Source organism: Chiloscyllium plagiosum, unplaced genomic scaffold, assembly GCF_037043375.1.
Source record: "Chiloscyllium plagiosum isolate Xiang-an unplaced genomic scaffold, Cpla_swu_hap1 HiC_scaffold_10, whole genome shotgun sequence".
NCBI lineage: Eukaryota > Metazoa > Chordata > Chondrichthyes > Orectolobiformes > Hemiscylliidae > Chiloscyllium > Chiloscyllium plagiosum.
This window is the reverse complement of record NW_028270148.1, coordinates 61025857-61047118: the sequence shown is the minus strand read 5'-3', so window position 1 is coordinate 61047118 and position 21262 is coordinate 61025857. Positions and strand designations below refer to the sequence as shown.

The following is a 21262-nucleotide window of genomic DNA, read 5'->3' as shown; positions in this document are numbered from 1 at the left end:
CGTATTTTGGTTGCTACATGCAATGAAGTTTAAATCATTGTTTTAGTACTTGATTGTCTTAATACATAACCAAATTAAAGGTAGTTTGTGGTGCTTTACCCACAACAAATAAGGTTCTGCAATTCAATGCTGTACAATGGACCAGACTGGCACCTTTCATTGGAGTGCTGCTGCAACACTTTTCACCCAACTCATAGATTCTCCCAGGCTGCCTCATACACCTTGCTTTCATAGTGCTCATTCACTCTGCATCTGCTTGGATGCTCATAAAATCCCTGCCTTGCGTTTTTGCATCTTGACCCCTGAGCCAATCAGAACAGGCTCATCGTACTTCTGACGAATTGTTTTTCAGTGCAGACACAAAGCCAGGCAGCTTATTCAGTGGTCAGTTGTGTGGCTGGACATGTTGTTGTACGGCACTGTGCTACATCAATCTCCCACGCGCACCATAGTCTGTAGTGTAGAGGCATATACATTGCATGTGCTGTAAACAAAAGGCCATATCTCAAAGTCTACAGTGAGTAGTCCTCAGTCAAATTAAGGGAGGCACAGTTAAGCCATTGGGTCCCAGCATAATCAGTTAAGGGCAGCTTCCCCTATCAGTCCTGAGGCTTGGACACATTTGGTTGACCATCCAGGGTTCTCATGGTCAGGGGGTCATTTTACTACAGTGCATGGAGTGGGCCAAATCAGCATTTGGGTCCAGCACATCCAGAAAGGGATGTCTCAAAATGTCAGTTGGGGAACCGTACTGATATAATTCTGCGGTGTGCTCACTCATTATTCGGGGCTGTTCATCTACTTCAGTCAAAGGGGTTGGGCCAAGGTCAGTCTTGGGGGTCTGACCAATAAAATTCAAGCAGAGATTATCAGGAGTCACTGTTGGTGGAGAGAATGTGGGGAACAAAGAATGCTGGGATGGAGAGGATAATAATTATAAAGGGTAAACTCAATATATAAGGAGGGAGTCGATATAGCATCGAAAAGAATGAAGTAATGTGGAAGGGTGAATCATTGAGTCAGCAGTACGTCCAACTCTAATCTACTGAGATGTCTGTCTGAGTTGATGCAGGCTGCAGAATGCTGGCGACTTGTGCTTCCTCTAAGACATCTGTGCTCTCTTTCTCTGTGGTGGAGGAAGGGGTTCTCTTGTAGGGCCACCCTCTTGGCAACAGAGACAATGCCACTTTTGCCTGCAGCAGACAAAAGATAAAATGCATTACAAACCACGGTGGCACAGTGGTTAGCACTGCTGCCTCACAGTGCTAGAGACCTGGGTTCAATTCCCACCTCGGGCAACTGTCTGTGTGGAGCTTGCACGTTCTCCCAGTGTCTGCGTGGGGTTTCCTCCCACAGTCACAAAGATGTGCAGATTAGGTGAATTGGCCAAGCTAAATTGCTCGTAGTGTTAGGTGAAGGGGTAAATGTAGGGGAATGGGTCTGGGCGAGTTGCTCTTCGGAGGGTCGGTGTGGACTTGTTGGGCTGAAGGACTTGTTTCCACGCTGTAAGTAATCTATAAAAAAACAAGAGGTAAAAGTTCTGGCATATTAATAATACATTCAGAGTAGGAGCAATGGGAGATTAGCACAGCAACGGACAATGCTTCTTACTAGGTTGTCAGGACTTGGATATTTTGGTGTCTCTATAGGACTGGTTGGGATTTGTAGAAATGAGTGAGGGAAGATGTTACATGCTATAGTGAAGCATGAGCCTTGCAGGGAGGTAGGTACAGTAGCAGATATACTGTAACTGTTTGATATCAGAAAGAAGATGGAAGCACAGTACATTCCTACCCAATGAGCTCGATGCATTCTATGCTCACTTTGAACAGAAGATCAGGAAAACAATGTCACCTATCTCAACACCTTTGGATGCACTTGCAACATGGTCATGCTGTGGATGTTAGATTGGTTTTCTTGAGAGTGAACCCATGGAAAGTAGCTAGCCTGGTTAGATGCTCCGGCTGTGCACTCAGATACTGTGTGGACCAGCTGGCGGGAGTATTCACAGACATCTTTAACCTCTCCTTACTACGATCTGAAGTGTCCAACCACTTCAAGAAGACCACCACCCTCATCCCGGTGTATCTCAATAATTGCCATCCAGTGGCGCTGACCTCCATAATTATGAAGAGCTTTGAGAAATTAGTCATTGCTCACATCAATTCCATCCTCCCAAACTGCCTTGATCCTTTGTAATTCGCCTACTGGCGCAACGGATCCGTGGAAATAGCATCTCCCTGGCCATATAATCATCCCTGGAACATCTGGATAATAAGGATACCTATGTCAAGTTCCTACTTATTGACAACTGCTCCACCTTCAACACCATAATTCCAAACAAACTAATCTCTAAACTCTCCTCTCTGTAACTGGATCCTCGACGTCTTGACCCATAGACTGCAATCAGTAAGAATAAGCAATATCTCCTCCACCATAATCCTGAACACTGTTGCCCTGCAAGGCTGTGAACACACCCTTTACTGTACTCCTTGTACACCCATGATTGTGTGGCCAAATTCCTCAACAACTCCATTTACAAATTTTCCGATGTAGGGTGGATCTCAGACAATGATGAGACAGAATACAGGAAAGAGATTGAGTGCTTAGTGACATGGCATATGACAACAATCTCCTCATCAACAGCAGCAAAACAGAGAAGCTCATCATTAACTTCAGGAAGTGGAGTGGAGGGCACCCTCCTTGTACTGCATCAATGGTGCGGAGGTGGAGTTGGTCGAGAGGGTCAGGTTTCTGGGAGTGACGATCACCAACAATCTGTCCTGTTCTACACCTATCAACAAGACAGTCAACACAGCACAACAATGTTTCAGGAGGCTAAGGAAACCCAACATGTCCAAAAGGACTCTTACCAATTGTTACAGGTGCACCACAGAAAGGATCCTATCTGCATGCATCACGGCATGGTATGGCAACTGGTAGGAAGGAACTAGAGTCATGGACACAGCCAAGTCCATCAAGCAAACCTGCCTTCCTTCCATTGACTCCATTTATACTTTCTACTGCCTCAGGAAAGCAACCATATAATTAAAGACCTCTCACACCTCAGTTTTACTCTTTCATCCTCTTCAGTCAGGCAAAAGATATAAAAGTTTGAATATATATACAAACAGATTCAAGAACAGCTTCTTCCCTGATGTTATCAGACTTTTGAACGGATCTCTCACAAACATTAGTTCTGATCTATCTCTCTCTATACCTTCTCTGTGGTTGTAACACTGTATTCTGCACATGTTCTGCTACCCTGTTGCACATTGTATGGTATGATATGCCTGCATAACATGCAAAACAAAACTTTTCATGGTGTCTTGGTACGTGAAAACAATAAATCAAACTCAAGCACTCACCCTGAAGGAGCAGAGAAGTTCATTGACCTCCATCTTACACTACTGGATATTCCTAAGAATGAATGGAATCTCATTGACCAGGAAAAAGTGAGGACTGCAGATGCTCAAGATCAGAGTCAAAACGTGTGGCAATGGAAAAGCACAGCAAGTCAGGCAGCATCCGAGGAATTCCTGATGAAGAGTTTATGCTCGAAACATTGATTCTCCTGTTCCTCGGATGCTGCCTGACTGGCTGTGCTTTTCCAGTACCACACTTTTGGACCCCCATTGACCAGATTGACAGCCTAAGACAAGGCAGGTACTCTAATGTTGTGGCGTCCTCTGCTGATTTTGAGGTATGTGGACATTTCTGTGCCATCTTGACCACTAGGATCTCCAAACCCCTGTCCACAAAGTGGACACCAATTTACCCTTATCTGTCATCTCCAGGACTTTTCAAAGGGATCAAGCAGATTGCCAGCACTTGGAATGGGGGCACCGTAGGTTTTGAAATGTCCAGTAAACCTGGAGCTCCTGGCTGTTGCACACACGTCAGCCTTTGGTGAGTAGGAAAATAGGATCAGCTTTAGGGGAATGGTAGATGGTTAATCAGGGGATTTTGGGATGATAATGTGAGAAAAGCTACTAGGCCTCATAAAGAGAAGCCATTTATGGAACTCAACAAATGTAACACTTGGCCAATTTCTGATAAGATTCAGCTATTGTCACAACTTTGGGTTTTTGGTGCATGACTGCATGCTGCAAATTGTGATGCAGTTTTCCACTTTTGCATCCACAAAATAGAGCCCAACAACTCCTTTGTACAGATGTTTCTGAAGAAAAAAGGTACTGACCAAAAGTATCCGTGAAAGTGGAGCTGTTAGAACTAATGGACAGAGTGAAATTGATAGGCAAATGTAGTGGAATGGCTGGTTGTGGTTAGAGTGGTTAAATTGACTAGTCTGAATGGTTTGCACCTCAGGTAGCTAAGGGCATTTGGGATGTATATAGCAGAAGAACTTTTCAACCTTCTCTAGGTATGTGGTGGGAGGTCAGTGGATTAGAAAGCAACAAATGTAAATTCCTATTCAAGAGTGAGAGAATTAATTGTCACTACAGGTTGGTCAATTTAATATCAATGTTGAGTAAAGTTTAGAAACAATAATTAAGGAAAAACGTGACACACTTGGAGAGGTTCAAACTAACTAAGGATTACCAACATGAATTTGTAAAAGTCGGTTGGTGCTTGACTCATCTGATTGAATGTTTCGATGAAGTAACATAGCAGGTTGATAAAGGGAATTCTGAGGTCGCTTTCCATTTTAAGAACATTTGACAAAATGACACAAAAATAGCAGGTGAACAAAACTGAAGTTCTTGGAATAGGCAGATCAGTGTTAGATTGGATAAAGAAAAGACAAGGAAAGAAACTGGTGAGTTGTGGCAAATGGTTATTTTTCTGACTGGGAGATAGTCATCAGTAGTGATTCCAAAGAATCAGTGTGAGGCCCACCATTTTTAAAATTATAAATAAATGACTTTGAAATTTAAGTACAGGTTAAAATTTCAAACTTTGTTTTGATATCAAACTTGAGGTGTGGCAAATTGTAAGAAAAATACTATTTGACTTCAAAAGTACATAGACTGACAAAATGGACAAGCAAGTAGCAGATAGAATTTAACACAGTAATTAAAGTGATTCATTCTGGCAAAAGGGATATAAAGACACCAAATGCTTAATGGTACTGTTCGAATGAATGCTAATGGGTGGAGGAACATTGGGTTAGGGAGAGCATGTACACGGACTTTTGAAAATGACACTTCAAAAGTAGTTAGCAAAGCATATGGAATAAGGTTTAATAAAGTTATTTGGCTAAATCTTCTGATCTCTGGATGATTGGATACTGGATCTATGACTAAAAATGTTTCAGGACCCTATTGAAGTCAAAATGCATGGACCTATATGGTAATTGTCAGAGAAGTTAAAATATCTTATAGACAATTCCCCTTCGTTTCAGGACCCTTAGCCAATGTTTCAGATTCAAAGCTGGTGTTGGATTCTTCAGACAATTCCACGTTACTTACCTGAATAGTTACCTAGGAAATATTAAAGCAGACTAAAGCCTAGGTTAATACCTGGGTAACTTCATAACTGCTTACTCAATCAAGCCCTGATCCTTTGGCTATTCTACTAACCACTTAATTACTTGCACAAGCCAAGTACCCCCATGGTTACCTGACTATCCCCTGACCAAACCACTCACCTACAAATTTCCACATCCACGGCCTTTTCCACTTCGAATTTATCTTCTCAACCTACTCACCCTACCAACGTAATGAATAGATCAGTGGATGAATCAATAACATTCAAAGACTATACGCTCACATTTGCCCCACAGCAGTTAGTGCCATAAAAGGCCATTGTCCTGTGTAGGGCTACGAGGGAGAGGGTTGTGTCTTTTTGTGTTCGTGTATCCTGGTGGCTAACTTTCTTCCTGTTTGTCCTACGTAGTGTTTGTGGCAGTCCTTGCATGGAATTTTGTAGATGACGTTGGTTTTGTCCATGGGTTGTACTGGGTCTTTTAAGTTTGTTTGTTTTTGTTTGAGAGTGTTGGTGGGTTTGTGTGCTACTAGGAATCTGGGTCCACTACGTAGATGACACCTTTGTCATCACAAAACGAAACAAGATAGAAGAAACATTTAACATCATCAAAAACACCCTCACAGGCATAAAGTTCACCAAGGAGGAAGAAACCGACAACAAACTCGCATTCCTGGATGTCACAGTCGAAAGAAAGGACAATGGAGAACTACAAACCTGCGTATACAGAAAACCGACAAACACTGACCAAATACTTAACTACACCAGCAACCGTCCCAACACACACACAAACAAAGCTGCATCAGAACACTATTCCAACGAGCCACCACACACTGCAGCACAGACGAACTTCAGAAAACAGAGGAGAACCACTTATACAACGTATTCAAGAAGAACGGATACTCAAAAAAATACAGTGCGCAGATTCCTCAAGAACAAACCATGACAAGCAGACCAAACACAGCCAGAAACCCTAACCACCTTATCATACATCAAAGAAGTTTCAGAAATGACAGTCAGACCACTAAGACCTCTCAGAATCCTAGTAGCACATAAACCCACCAACACTCTCAAACAAAAACTAACAAACTTAAAAGACCCAGTACAACCCATGGACAAAACCAACGTCGCCTACAAAATTCCATGCAAGGACTGCCACAAACACTATGTAGGACAAACAGGAAGAAAGTTAGCCACCAGGATACACGAACACCAGCTAGCCCCAAAAAGACACGACCCTCTCTCCCTCGTAGCCCTACACACGGATGAAAAAAACCACCATTTCAACTAGGACAACACATCTATCCTGGGACAGGCTAAGCAAAGACATGCCAGAGAATTCCTAGAGGCCTGGCACTCCAACCACAACACCATAAACAAACACAAAGATCTAGATACCATCTATCAACACCTCAGAAAATGAACAGGAAATGACATCACCACAAACCCCATCCAGGAGAAAGATATAAATAGAAAGCAGGAGACAACAGCTTCGCTTCACTTGGAGGTCACCACGATGATATTACCTAGCCAGGTAATGAAACGTCTGGATATCAAACCTACAGCTCAGCGAGCAAACCTACACCCTAAACCTCAACCTGAGCTACAAACCTTCACAAACCTTGCAGTATGAAACTTCTTGCATGGTGAATGGGCATGACTTGAAAGTTAGATAAACACAAAGGAAATATACTGGCAGGGCTGCAGATATAAAGGGAGAGAACAGAATGGAGTATAGGTTTCTTGTGGTCCAGTGGTATGTCCCTACCTCTGGATCAGTAGGTCTGGGATCCTGTCCTGCCTGTTCCAGGCATGTGTCATAATGAATACTTTGATTAAAAATACCTAGAACTCAGGATGTTGCTCTACAGAGGACTGACATGGGATTAATGGACCAAATAGCTTTCTTTTCTGCTTTAATAACTCTACAGGCAGAGTTTTACTAGGCCACAAATGGTGGGAAAGGAGACAGCCATGGCAAAATTGTAGAAGCCGTGTTAGTATGGCCTCCTGATGCAGGCTTGTCACCAAGGTAGCTCCTTAATGTACATGTTCAGTAAGGTAATTGGATTTCATTTATGCTGCCCAATACCTGCCCTCAATGTCCCTAAATCAGCAGTTAGCACACACATTCAAAAGAAGAAAATTGTCACTTGGTCACATTAAGCTGGGTGTTCTTTCAATATTGGCAACTGCCGTTCAGAGTGAGGGTTCTTTTCCTGCACTTCTGCTACATCAAATCTGACTTGAGATTGCTTGAAGCTGAGTGGGTCCATTAAAAAAAATTGACGAAACACTTTCAAAATGACTTCTAAGTAAACTTAAATTCCATAGAATGTTTGTTAAAATTATAGGTTGGACATCAAACTGGTTACAATGCATAAGCAGGTGGCGGTAATTAATCTGATCAGCTCTGTTTGTGGCTACTCACTCCTGGAATTGCACTGTCATCCATTGCTCATCACCGTCTTTAATAATGATCAGTTCAAAGGCGTTGGCAGAGCATCAATAAGTTTGTTGATGACATGCAGAGCTCAGACACTATTCTAATTAGCTTGATTCTTCTATATGGCTCTAGAACTTGGATTTCATACAGATTCTACCTCATGGCCCTGGAGAGGTACCATCAATGTTGATTAAGACAGATTCTCCACGTCAGCTGGGAGGACAGATGTATTAACAATGGTATCTTCGAAGCAGCTAATAGCACCAGCATCGATGCCATGATCATCCCAAACCAACTCCGTTGGGGACTCACCTGCTAAGGATGCCTGAGCTTGAACTACCCAAATAAATCTTCTTTGTTCCATTCAGTGAAGGCACTTGAATGAAAGGCGGACCTAGGAAGCGTTTCAAAGATTTCCTGAAGGCTTAATTCAAGGAATGCAATATAGATGTCAATGTTTGGGAGGCTCTCATTCGGAAGGAACCAACCTGGTAGAACATTTTGTACAAAGGGACACTTCTTTAAGGAGAAAGTGAGGACTGCAGATGCTGGAGATCAGAGCTGAAAATATGTTGCTGGAAAAGCGCAGCAGGTCAGGCAGCATCCAAGGAACAGGAGAATCGACGCTTCGGGCATAAGCCCTTCTTCAGGAATCCTGAAGAAGGGCTTATGCCCGAAACGTCGATTCTCCTGTTCCTTGGATGCTGCCTCACCTGCTGCACTTTCCCAGCAACACATTTTTGACACTTCTTTAAGAGCAATTACAGAAAAGGAACCTGAGATAGGAATGCCAATGACCTCGATGAGACCAAGGACCAAGTCCTCTTCCCAGAAACACTTGTGAAACATATGGTTAGAGGTGTGTCTCTAGGATTGGGCTCATCAGCCATGCAAGCACTCAGAACTTTTGACCAATTTCTTAGATGGACAATCATACTCATTAGTGAGTGATTGCTACCACTGAATTAGTCTGAAGCTGAGCAGAAGGTTCTACAAGTATTGAAGGTCCATTACCAATGCCATGTTGGTGCAGAAATGCAGAACATTAACGTTTTATCTTGATATCTTGTGTTCATTCCAAGAATACAATTCTTGGAAGTTAGATAAACACAAAGGAAATCTACTGGCAGGGCTGCAGATATAAAGGGAGAGAACAGAACGGAGTATAGGTTTCTTGTTGTCCAGTGCTATGTCCCTACCTCTGGATCAGTAGTTCTGGGATCCTGTCCTGCCTGTTTCAGACATGTGTCATAATGAATACTTTGATTTAAAATACCTACAACTCAGGATTTTGCTTTATCTTGTATAAAGGCTTTTGTCCAGCTTTATTTCAAATACTGTCTCCAATTGAAGTTCCTTCACAAGGTCGTGTATGTAGAGGCTCTGAAAAATGTTCAAATGCAGGTAACTAGCTCGATAATTAGTTTTGAAATCCACAGATGTCAGGAAGGTTTACAGAACTTTTATTGAGAAAAGTGCATAATTTGTGAGGACATGATTGAGGACTTTAAAATGACAAAGGGATTAGACTCTAACCAAGTCTTACAATCCATCAACTACATGTTTTGCAATAAGATTTTTCTGGCAAAAAACATTTACAACAGACAGCTTTGGATAGGATATTAACACCTAGCTAATTAAAGTAGCCATGTAAAATTTTGGATTTGGTTTAGATTGGATTATAAACTAGTACAGCCAACAAGATAAATCCACCTGTAATTTGGCAATATTAGGCACCCTCAGAAATGCAAGGAAAACTGGTATGGAAAAATAAAATTTTGTGCACACAATCTTAGCCAGTTTGGATTAATACATATTGCTGCCAATCATTTCAGCCCTGCATTTAAACTGCTGTGGTTCAATGCTGGGTGTAAGTTGGTAAGAACCTTTCCGAAGTAATGAATTTGGTGATTACATACAGCAGTTGAACACTGAAACGATATATATTGAGGCAAAGGTTTCTACAGTGTACACAAACCACATTTAGCTCTAAAACAGGAAGGTTTATTGAAACTTATACAAGAATACCCATGGCACAATAAGTTTTAAAAGCATTTAATGACATCGCACATTTTAACAGATAGGGTAAAACTCTACAGGTGCAGTCCCATACAACGGAAAGCCTGTTGTACTATTTGACTACAGGCCCAGTTTTTGCAAGGATTCATTCCTATTATGTATCCTGATTGTGCAGTAAGATGAATTTTTCATTACAATAGTTACAATGACAGAAATACACACTATGTATCAAATAGTAAGATAATATAGCAAAATTATGACACAGTGCTTTAGCCAACAAGCAAATAACCATTTGAGTAACATTACTTTTCCAGATAATGAATCCCCACTTCAACACTTAACATCAATGCTTTGAAAGGTTTTAATATACATCTAAGGTTTTATACTTTGTACTAGAATTATTTGAAACATACAGTATAATGCAACTGAGCAACAAAAAAGGAAGTTAAAATTACAGATTATTTAAAAGTGAATCAGTATACTAATTCATTCTTATATACCAACATTCTTTATTCACGCTTGCTGCACAAAAACCCAATAGTTTCTGTTAATATCTGCTGCCAGGCTAACATGATTTTTATTTAATTAAAATGCAAATTAATGCACATTTGCCTTTTGTCATAGCAAAGATGATACAATATACGTTTTAAATAAATGTAAAATGGAAGTTTCTACTAGCCAAGACTCAGGAATAGCAACTTTGATAAATGGAGTTGGACAAGTATTTTGGATCTTTTTAATCCATATTCCATGTGCACAATAAAAGATTTCAAAAGCATTGCTGCCTTGCATTCCAGTAGCACATGGATGTAAGTTGTTTTATTTCCAAGACAGCCTCACAAAATTGAGGAGAAATTTAGATATTTGGATCCTAAACTACATATAAATCATCAACAACTGGCCCTTTAATTGTAAATGAAAACTGCCAAATGCACCTCACATTCTAGAGATTAAGCAACTCTTTGATGATCTCCATAAATTAAAACTAACTGGCTTGAGGTACATGAGGCACAAAGTATAATGCACTGGTTCTAAATGCTCATGCTGGAGTTTTGTTGATAAAGAAACGAAGGCTGTTGAGCTGCTTTATTTCTTCTTGCCAAACAGACTGAATCTCTTCTCTTTGTCTTTCTCTTTGTCTTTTTCTCGTCTCCCAGGGCTGGATTCCCCAGTCAAGACAACACTGGCTGGTAGGGTCTGTGCACGACTAGCTGCTGGGGTACTCTGACTGCTTGGAGTTGCCTCACTCTTGTCTGTAGACACAGTCGAGGTGATAGCTTGAATCCAGCTGTTCATTTCCTCCTGTTTTAAAAAATGAGGTTGTCACCGAGTTAAAATATTTATAGTACTGTCTCACTGGGGTAGGATGCTGGAAATCAAGTCCATTATTCCAGGCATCATCACAAAAGTTAAAGATTTTATCAAAGTGTGCAAATTATCTTACTTTGTAAAGCCAGGAAAACGGAAAACCAGCTTTCTGTCTTAACAACATTAGCTATTTATTATATATAATTTAACCCTAGCTGCAGATAAACAACTAGGACTGTTGACATGTAACTGTAGGAGTTATAATTTTAAATCTCTTATAAAACACTTCCTTAGACAAACACAGACAGAAAAAAAGTGTTATGGGTGGAAGGAAAATCTGCAAAGGCATTTTAATGGCCTTGATGTTCTTCGACCTCTCTTTTCCAGATACTTTCACTTCCTTGCCATGTTTGGAGAGCAACTATGCCACAAATTGTTAAGTGTCTGACTTATTCATCAAAACCAACAGCTTACACCGACTGATGGGAGAAAATAACTGGCTTTCTTCAAGCTTCACTTACTTTTATTGCAGAGACACACTAATTCCCCTTCTGGGGAACCAATGGCTTTTGGCAATATTGTTCACATCCTCAAGCTGTCCAGCTACCCAGGAACCAACCACATAGTTATTGGCAGAGAGACAATTTGTCATCTACAACTGGTCACATCTCCACGAAACAATTAGCTATTTGTTGCCAGCCAGGACTCATTTTGTACACACCCCCAGTGCTAGTCTGTCATCTGACCCATATAATCTCAGCAGTGTTTACCTCCTCTCTCTTCAGTGCAGTTACAGCTACAGTTTCAGCTGTGGCCTTTTCCTTTTGAGTTTCTTTTTTTGACTCATTCTTACAAGTTCTGATAACTTAGCAATTTCTGGCATTCTGACAAACGTGACCCACCTTGTGACAAAGAAAATAACTTTGGCTTTTGATTTTTTTCCTCCACCCCTAGTACTTTCTGATTTGAGAAGTCATCCTGGGAGTAGCTATCATCTATGGATGACATCCTTACCTTGTCTACTTGCCTTCCCTTCAAACACACATTTTCCAACCTTTCAAATTTAAGACTAACAAGAAAAAGGTTTTATGGATCAGCTTGTAATCACCAGTCATTACTGATGCCAATCTTTGATCCTCAAAGTTGTGAGAAATGAAGCTCACTGTTCAATAATTTCAGTCCGAGTCAAATTCTGAAGCAGTCTTTATTCATACGTTCTTGCAAGCCCGGGTGACCACAAAGTAGGGACACTTCTGAATAATTTTATTGCACATTTATATAGTTTTCTATGAGCCTCTCTGTACCTCCCCTTTTACCTCATATGTGACAGTTGTATTGTTCTGTGCATCTGCTAATCTAATCGGCTTACCACATCTAACTGTTGTTAGCGTGCAACCCCCCCCCCCCCCGCCCCGTCTTGATAGCTGAGTCTTATTACTTTGCTGACGCAACACTGGGTCTTATTTGGTTATCTTGTTCATATTAACTCCCAATGTGCGTGACAATTGCAACTGTCATGTCGATACATCTGTTTCTACCAGTTGACCACCTCCCTTTTCGGTTAGTTATTTCTTGGTATACACCCTCATGATTCTGCCTTGTGACTTCTGCAGAAGCAAGATGCAGATACTTATTGCTGTTTGTGCAAGCATATCTAGCTTAACAAACACCCTTCTTTGAAGAGAATAATCTCTCTTATAGCTGCAGATGTGGTTTCAGCTTCTAATGATTGTATCTACCCCTGGTGCCAGCCTGTCTGTAACCAGATCGGTCAAACAAACAGTAGCATAAACAACACTAACAATGAATTTTAGTAAGTTGCATTTATCATGTTCAATAATTTAAAAAAAAAGTCCTTTTCCCATTTTGGTCCACAATCAAAATGCAGAAAAAAAAAAGATTCAGTCTTAACGGCACCCTTCATCAAAAGTTTGCTTCATGCATAAACAAATAAAGGATCCATGACTGGACAAAGTAGATTACACTGAACCTTGAACATTTAGCAAAAATTACAATTAAGAAACAAGAGAGTTTGTACACAATTAAACACTGTAAAACTTTATTCACGCATCAAAGATTCAGGAATATATTATTGGGGAAATAAAAATAACCTGAATAATGAAATGCAAACAAAATAATAAATGCTTAAATTTGTCCTTGACTAATTTAGAAACTTACATCATCTTTAGCTTGGAAGAGATATTCATTGCCATCGCTCAGCCTGTGTTTAACGAGAAAAACACATTACTTGCATTTGGTTCTGTCACAGTATAAAACTAACCATACCATAGTTACTGGTTTCATCCACTAACTACTAACAGAAAAAACTGTTTAGTTTTTGTGGATGTTTTGAAAAGGATAAAGGGGAGAAGGATGCTCCCACAATCAACTGGTGAGCTACTGGACACTGTACATACAAAGGGGTAAAAACAATGACTGCAGATGCTGGGAACCAGATTCTGGATTAGTGGTGCTGGAAGAGTACAGCAGTTCAGGCAGCATCCGAGGAGCAGTAAAATCGACGTTTCGGGCAAAAGCCTTTCATCATGAATAGCCTGAAACGTCGATTTTACTGCTCCTCGGATGCTGCCTGAACTGCTGTGCTCTTCCAGCACCACTAATCCAGAAACTGTACATACAAAGAATAGTTGCTGGTGAGAAACCAGCAAACACCATTCAAGCAAGCATACCCAATATCATCTTTGGGACGTAAGGTGGAATAGATAATAGACTGCATTATATATATCTTTTGTAGCTAATGCTTGAATTTTTTTTTTAAAATTGCATCCATTAGAAATGTTTAGTCATTTTTGCACACAATTGACCCTATAGGTGAAACAGAAATGCAGAATCATGTACTAAATGCTAATTTCTAATCACTTTTCTTCAATCTTCACTATATCAGTAATTGATGAACCTGCCCAGCATCTTATCCATTATAAACAGCCCTGCCTACTAAAAAGATTATAGATTTAATCTCAAGCTGAAACGAACTTGTTGACCACAGCACAGGTAGAAACTGCCTTAGGGTTAAGGTAGGGAAGGCAATTAAAATGTTAGGGTACTTAGGTCATTATCTAGCCTTCAATGCAAGCATTTATGGTTGGATAGTAGGCAAAATGATCGGCTGACCCTTTTGGTCTCAGTAGCTTGTTAACTGACGTCATTGTTGAGGCTCTCGCAGTAATGGCACAAAGTATTAAGGGGTATCGGCCATCTGTAGTTCGATACCATGGTACAAACTCAACTTTGAGAGGAAATTACAGTAAAAAAACTCTATTTGCATCACACTGTTGCAAAGCACTACTTGAATGGACTGTTTCACTCAAATCAATGAAGAGACTATATTATTGAAACAACAGGTAAACATGTCTGACCAATTAGTAGTTTACAAATTGATCTATATGAACCAGGTATTGTAAATATCATGGACGGATGCAATGAGTTCCTAGAATCTCTAAAAAAAAAAAATCGAAAGACTAATAAGAATCAGTTTGAATGGAAATTTATACAAATAATTCAAGTTCCTGATAGCAATTTTTTGCAAATCTGTGTGAAGGAAACACAGTAACTTTGTCTCATAGTGACGTTCAATAGGAACCTGATTTGGCTGCATTTCATTTGTAATCATTACCATTGCTAATTCAGCTCGGATACAATTCAACATGATTAAAAATTGGCTAACTTTGCTTTGCTACTTCTTAGTATTACATCTTCTAACTATTTTATCTATGACTTGAAAATTATATTCAAGCAACACCCAAAATGTTGTCCTATTTTCTCTTTCAGGAGTTAATTATCCAATAGGAACATTCTGTTGTTTCCCTCACACTTCTTTTCTAATGATAGCTGTTGTATTTATTTTCACTCCTCCTTTTGCCCCTTGATTACTTAGTAATTTTGGGATGCTCGTCGTGTCTTCTACGTGAAGAGTGAGGCAAAGCATTTATTCAACTCTGCCGCCATCTCCTGGTTCCCCATTATTATTTCCCCACCTTATTCTGTAATGGGTCTGTGCTCACTTCCACCTGTCCCTTTTTATCGTGCTGTCAGTCTTAATATTACTTGCTGTTTGCCCTCAGTTTATCTTCTCCCTCTTTTTACTGGTTGTCTTCTGTCAGTTTTAAAACTTCCCCAGTCCTTCAGCTTACCACTAAACTTTACCACATTGTATATTTGTTCATTCAATTTGATACTATCATTAGCTTCCCTTGTGAACCATAGTCGGCTTCTCCCTTTCATAGAATCCTTCTTTCTCAGTTGGGACATATCTTTTATGTGAGCCATGAACTATTTGCTTAAATGCCTGGTATTGTTCCTCAATCTTCTTTACTGCTGAACTCATTTCCTAATTCACTCCAGCCAGTTTTGCCCTCATTTCTTTGTAATTATCCTTATTTAAGCTGAGCATCGTCGTTTGTGAACTAAGTTGATCCCTCTCAAACTGAATGTAAAATTCTGCTACTGTCACTGTTTCCCAGGGATATTTTACACTGACATCATTTATTAAACCCATCTCATTGCACATCACCAGATCCAAAACAGCTTAATCCCTCGTTGGGTCCACAAATATTGTTCTAGGAAACTGCCCCAAATATATACACTGAATTCTTCTTTGTGGCTATTTCTGCCAATCTGGCTACTGCAATCTACATGAAGATTAAAGTCATCTAGGATTAGCATAATGTATTTTTAACTTATCCTCATTATTTCCTTCTCTATCATACTGCACAGCTACTGTTAGGAGGGCTCATAGACAACTCTTCCCAGTGTCTTACCCTTTTTAATTTCTTAACCCTAACCATATGGATTCTATATTTTTTGATTTAAGATTATTTCTTGCTATCATACTTAACCCATCCGGTGCTAACCTGCTTCTCTTTCCAAATTTAACATATCCCTGAGTGTTTACTTTCCAATATTGATCTCTGTGTAACCATGTCTCCACAACTTCAATAAAATCATACCCATTAACCTTGATCTGCACCATTATTTCATTTATTTTGTACTAAATATTACAAGAATTCAAGTAAAGAGATAAAATTAATTTGATCTTCTTAGCATTTTTCTCCCTGACCCAATTTACTGCTGTTTTTTTGAAGTTTGTTCAATCTATCCCTTCCTGTCTCACACTGGGTATCACAATCCAAATAGATGCCCTGTAATGCTGCCATATCTTCTGGCTTTGTAAGGCTACACTTTCTTTCTCCCAAACAAGTCCCTTCCTCATTAGTTTAAAGCCCTCTCTATTGCCTTAGCTAGTGGACTCACTACAACACTGGTCCCAAGTGAAGTCCATCTCATGAACAGCTCCTTTCTACCCCAGTACCGGTGCTAGTACCTGATAGCCTGAAAACCATTCCACCCACCCACACCGATCTCTGAACCACATATTTAGATTCTTGACATATCTTTAAACCATCTGCCAGTTTACCCATGGTTTGTGTAGTAATCCACAGATTATTAACTTTGAAGTTCTACTTTCGAGTTTGGCTCCAAACTATTTTAAATCTTTCAGCAAAACCTCCTGCCTTGTCTTAACATCATTATTGGTACCAACTTGATGATGACTACTGGACCACAACCTTCCCACTACAAGTTCTTCTCCAGCAGGAAGGAGATGTCCTTAATCTTGGCACGGGGCAGGCACAGTCTTCGGAAGTTACGCTCATGCTGCAAATCCCAATATTTATCCTTCTTACTGTTCCTTAGCACTCCTGCCCATTACCATTACAACAACACATCTATTTCCTCCGCCCACTTGAACAGCTGTGGTCAGTTTGTTCATCCTCATTGCATCCACTTCTGTCAGCACAGGTTGCAAGAATCTTGTAACTGTATGTTATTGGGAAAATATTAAAGTCTATTATAAAGGATGTAATAGCAGAGTATTTAGAAATACATAATACAAACAGCATGGTTTCATATAGTAGAAATCATGCTTGAAAAATTTATTAGAATTTTGAGGTTGTAGGAAGTAGGATACATAAAAGGGGAGACAGTGGCTGTAATATATTTTGAATCGTTGAAGATGTTTGATAAGATACCACATGTTAGGCTATTTAATAAGGTAAGAGTTCATGGTGTTAGAGGTAGTATAATGGCATGGATGGAGGATTAGCTAACTACCAGAAGACAGAATTGGGATAAGGCATGGCAATCTGTAAGTCATGAAAAGCTATGACCTGGGTGAGAAAAGTGAATGTACCAAAGCCCAATTTACCGATGACAAATAAAAAGGTGGGAAGGCAAGTGGATTAAAACTTGGAAAATGGAATATAATGTGGGTAAACAAGGTTATGCATTTGACAAGAAGAATAAAAGTGCTGAATATTATTTAAATGAAGAAAGCCTTAAGGTAGCTGCAGTACACAAGATTTGGGAGTCCTCATGCATCAATCACAACAAACGAGCATCCATGTTCAAAAGTTACTAGTGAAGGAAAATGGAATGTTGGCCTTTATTCCAAAGGAAATAGAGGATAAAAATAGAGATTTCTTGTTAAAACTGTACATTGCATTAATCAGACCACAATAGGAATACCATGAACAGTTCTGGGCTCCATCTCTAAGGAAATTTACATTAGCATGTGAGGCAGTCCAGAGAAAGTTCACAAAGCTGATCCCAATATAGAGTCTGTTTTATGAGAATAGGGTTCATTTGTTTGGGCCTGTCCTCATTGGAGTTTAGAAGAATGAAGGGCAACCTTATTAAAACATATGACATTCTTAGGAGACCTGACAGGATAGATACGGAAAGAACATCTCTCCTTGTGATACCGAGTGCATAATCACAGAATAAGGGGTCTCCCATTTAAAAAATGGATGAGGAGGAATTTCTTCCATTGGAGGTTATGGAATCTATGGAATTCTTTACCAACGAGGACTGTAGAGGAAAGGTCATTAAGTATATTCAAGGCTGAGATATAGTTTTTTTAATGAGTAAAGGAATCAAGGGCATGGAGGAAAGGCAGAAAAGTGGATTTGAGAATTATTAGTTCAGCTGTGATCTCAAGGTGTGGAGCAAACTCAATGGGTTACTCTGTTTCTACAGCTTATGATCTTTTAGAATGGATTTGAAAGATATACATTTCACGTTTCATGTGTTGAGTATAGCACAAAAAGGGACAAAGAAAAAAGTACTTACTTTAGCTTAAAAACGTGCTTCTTCTTCTTATAATCAACAGCTACTTCACAGAGTGCTTCCTTTAGGCTAATTGGAACCTCACCATGATACGTGATACCTGAACTAGCATTCTTTGCATCTTTATAAAAGCCCATTTCCTGATTGTTTATCACACAATACACATTGTGCCAAGATCTGAAAAAAAATAAAATTTCTCATTAATAGTCCTACAGTTATATAAGATATCAACATTTACACAATCAATGCCATAATGTTAAATTTAAGATGTTCTACTTTTCTCTTAAGGATCAAACTCAGATTCTAAGTACTATTTTCCCTGGATTCGATAAGCCTATGAGTGTTTTATTCAAACAGTCAATTCTCCTTGTGAATTCAATACTGACATTAACTATTATACAACAGCCAAACACAATTCAGATTTATGGAACATCCATACCAGGGTTTCACACTGTTTCCATGGCAGACTGTCCCCTTCGTAACTTCAACTGTTCGATCCATTTAATCTGAGGAATATCAATTGGCTTGGAATAGCTTGAGTATTGAACTCGGGACTTCATCTGGTTGAGTAATGTTCCTAGCTTTGTGTTTACTTAGTAAACCACAAAGGAATTCTCCATGTTGAACATTTTACTGAGATTGATTAGTTAACACCTATTTTGAAAACCCTCTGTATACCTACCAAATAGCACAAATCAGATCCTCTTCCCAAAACCAGTTTGAACTCTTAAAAATTATCTCTACATGGGCCACTTTTTACACTATATAAAAATAACTTTAACATATCTCAATGTTTTTTGCATTCTGTAGAAGTCCTTAATATGCCTATTGAATTACTACAGTACTAAATGATGACTCAAAATAACTGCTGTGTTGCAATGCAGTACAGCCGATACAACAACCAGTGCTAAACACTCCTGCTTACAGGTGAAGACGACAGAATAGATTTTACAGCCATGACCTGAAAGATTCCATGCAAGTTTGCACAAGTTGGCCTGTAAGTTACCTCAAAGATACAGATCACGCAAAATAATTTAAGGGGCCTGTCCATTCAAACATTACGCAGCTAGAAAAATAGACAGAGATACAAGAAGAAACAAAAGATCAAGGCCTAAGGCAGGAAATTGTGGGCAGAATTGAGAAGGCCCGAGAACAAATTTCTCTCTTTACTACTAGAGGTGCAAGCCAAACAAAGAAGGGTTCACAATCTGAATAAATTAAAAAGGAATTGCATTAGACAGCCTCGATTCAAGCAACTTCACATACTTGTGTGTACTTGAGAAAATGACACACCTGCTTGATGCTTTCTTGTTGTGGGTTTCCCATTCATGTTTGCGATGTAGGAATCCTTCCATCTGTGCTGAAGGAGTTTCTTGTGACTTAACAGGTAAAGTAGCAGATTGAGCCTGCAAAGGTGAGGTCTTAGTTTTGCGATCTGAAGTTGGCGAAGCTGCAGGGCTGGGTTCTTTTGAACTGGTTCTCTGTTCAGTAGCACCATTCACCATCTCGTTTGTTTCAATTGTCTGAGACACCTGAATTAAATAGATAACAGATTAATCACTATTTTAATGCAGTCCAAAAAGAGACTGAGACCAAACACACACCAGAGGCTTTGCATTCTACATGCACTGAAAATTTTAACTTTGGTGTATGAATTTTATGTATTGATAAATACAATGGATGCGAGTTACAGTACATTCAGGTATTTATGGATGTCTATGAATTGATGAGAAAAGGTTGTCTGGACAGCAGCACAGTGTATTTAATTATGTGGGTAACTAACGTCCTAACTTGGATTCATGTTATAACAGGAAATAGTTGAAGAGACAATAGGACTCTTACAGTAGCAGGGGGGGGGAAAAAAAGCAGGATTTTAACTCCAAATGATCAGCCATTGATCCAAGCTCAAATTGAATGTATCTGGATATGGAGGAGCAAGCCCAATGATAATGATCAGAATGCTTAATAAAGCTAGTGCTAATACTTGATTTCTAATTTTATGTGATAACTTGAATAGGTAGCAGAAAGCTACTGGTGCACGTGTACTTGAACAAAGGTTGCTCGCTTCCGAATTTTCCAAATCTCATGAAAAAGGGGAGCGGAGTAAACTGCTGGTATTGCCAATTTTAATGAAAGAAACAAGGGTATTGCTCCTTGTGAAAATCTTTATTCCTAAGATTAACATAGTGGAACCTATTGGACAATTACCAGGAAGCTCCCGTAACCCCTGAAGTAGAAATGACTGACATGTAACAGCAGCCTCTAAGTAGGAAGCAGATTCAAAGCATTCTTGCATATCAATTTTTTCTTCCAACCAGTGACGCTAAGCACACAGCTACTTTAACAGTGACCTCGCCAAGGTAAACTGTTATGAGTATGAAATGAATATAAACAAAGTCTATATCAAAGTACTATTTTTTAAAAAATGAAGTGTTTACTATAAGATTTTTTCTAAGCGTTTTTCCTTTTTTATATTTTTCTCAGCTAGAATTAAGATTAACCCATTACTACTTGGGTTGTCTGCTGAATATAATCTTAAGGTAATTCAGATGTGACACTGCTGAGAAAATGTGGCATCAAATTGCTTCAGTAGAATCAAGAACAAAGAGCACTGCAGCTGGATTTTTGAAATGGAACGGAAAACTCGATGTAAAGTTTTACATCAATCAATGCCAGCATATAAATGTGCTATCCCCAAGACAACCTGATGCACTTTACTAAACAAAAACTAATTCTAGAGTGGTCTTTATACAGATGCTAATGGGAAGACTGTGAAAATTTTGAGGGTGTACCCAACCAGACAAAGAAAATGACAAGGTAACCAAAAGCCTTGTACTATCACATTCCAATTAGTTCCCCTTCAATATAGATTGAGCTCTCTCTTAGTTGAGACTTTGC

The 21262-nt window shown here is 39.4% G+C and overlaps 1 protein-coding gene across 3 annotated transcripts in view; it reads right to left on the bottom strand.

Annotated features, from left to right (window-relative positions):
• Window positions 1-9933: 9933 nt before the first annotated feature.
• The window catches only part of sptbn1 (spectrin, beta, non-erythrocytic 1), a 292639-nt gene continuing 281310 nt past the window's right edge, over window positions 9934-21262 (bottom strand). For all 3 annotated transcript variants that reach the window (XM_043695961.2, XM_043695960.2, XM_043695962.2), the window contains 4 exons: window positions 19658-19896; window positions 18368-18541; window positions 13400-13442; window positions 9934-11215 (listed from right to left, as the gene is read on the bottom strand). In XM_043695961.2, coding sequence (XP_043551896.1) covers window positions 11000-11215; window positions 13400-13442; window positions 18368-18541; window positions 19658-19896 — 672 coding nt within the window. In that variant the 3' untranslated portion in view covers window positions 9934-10999. The remainder of the gene's footprint in view (window positions 11216-13399; window positions 13443-18367; window positions 18542-19657; window positions 19897-21262) is intronic.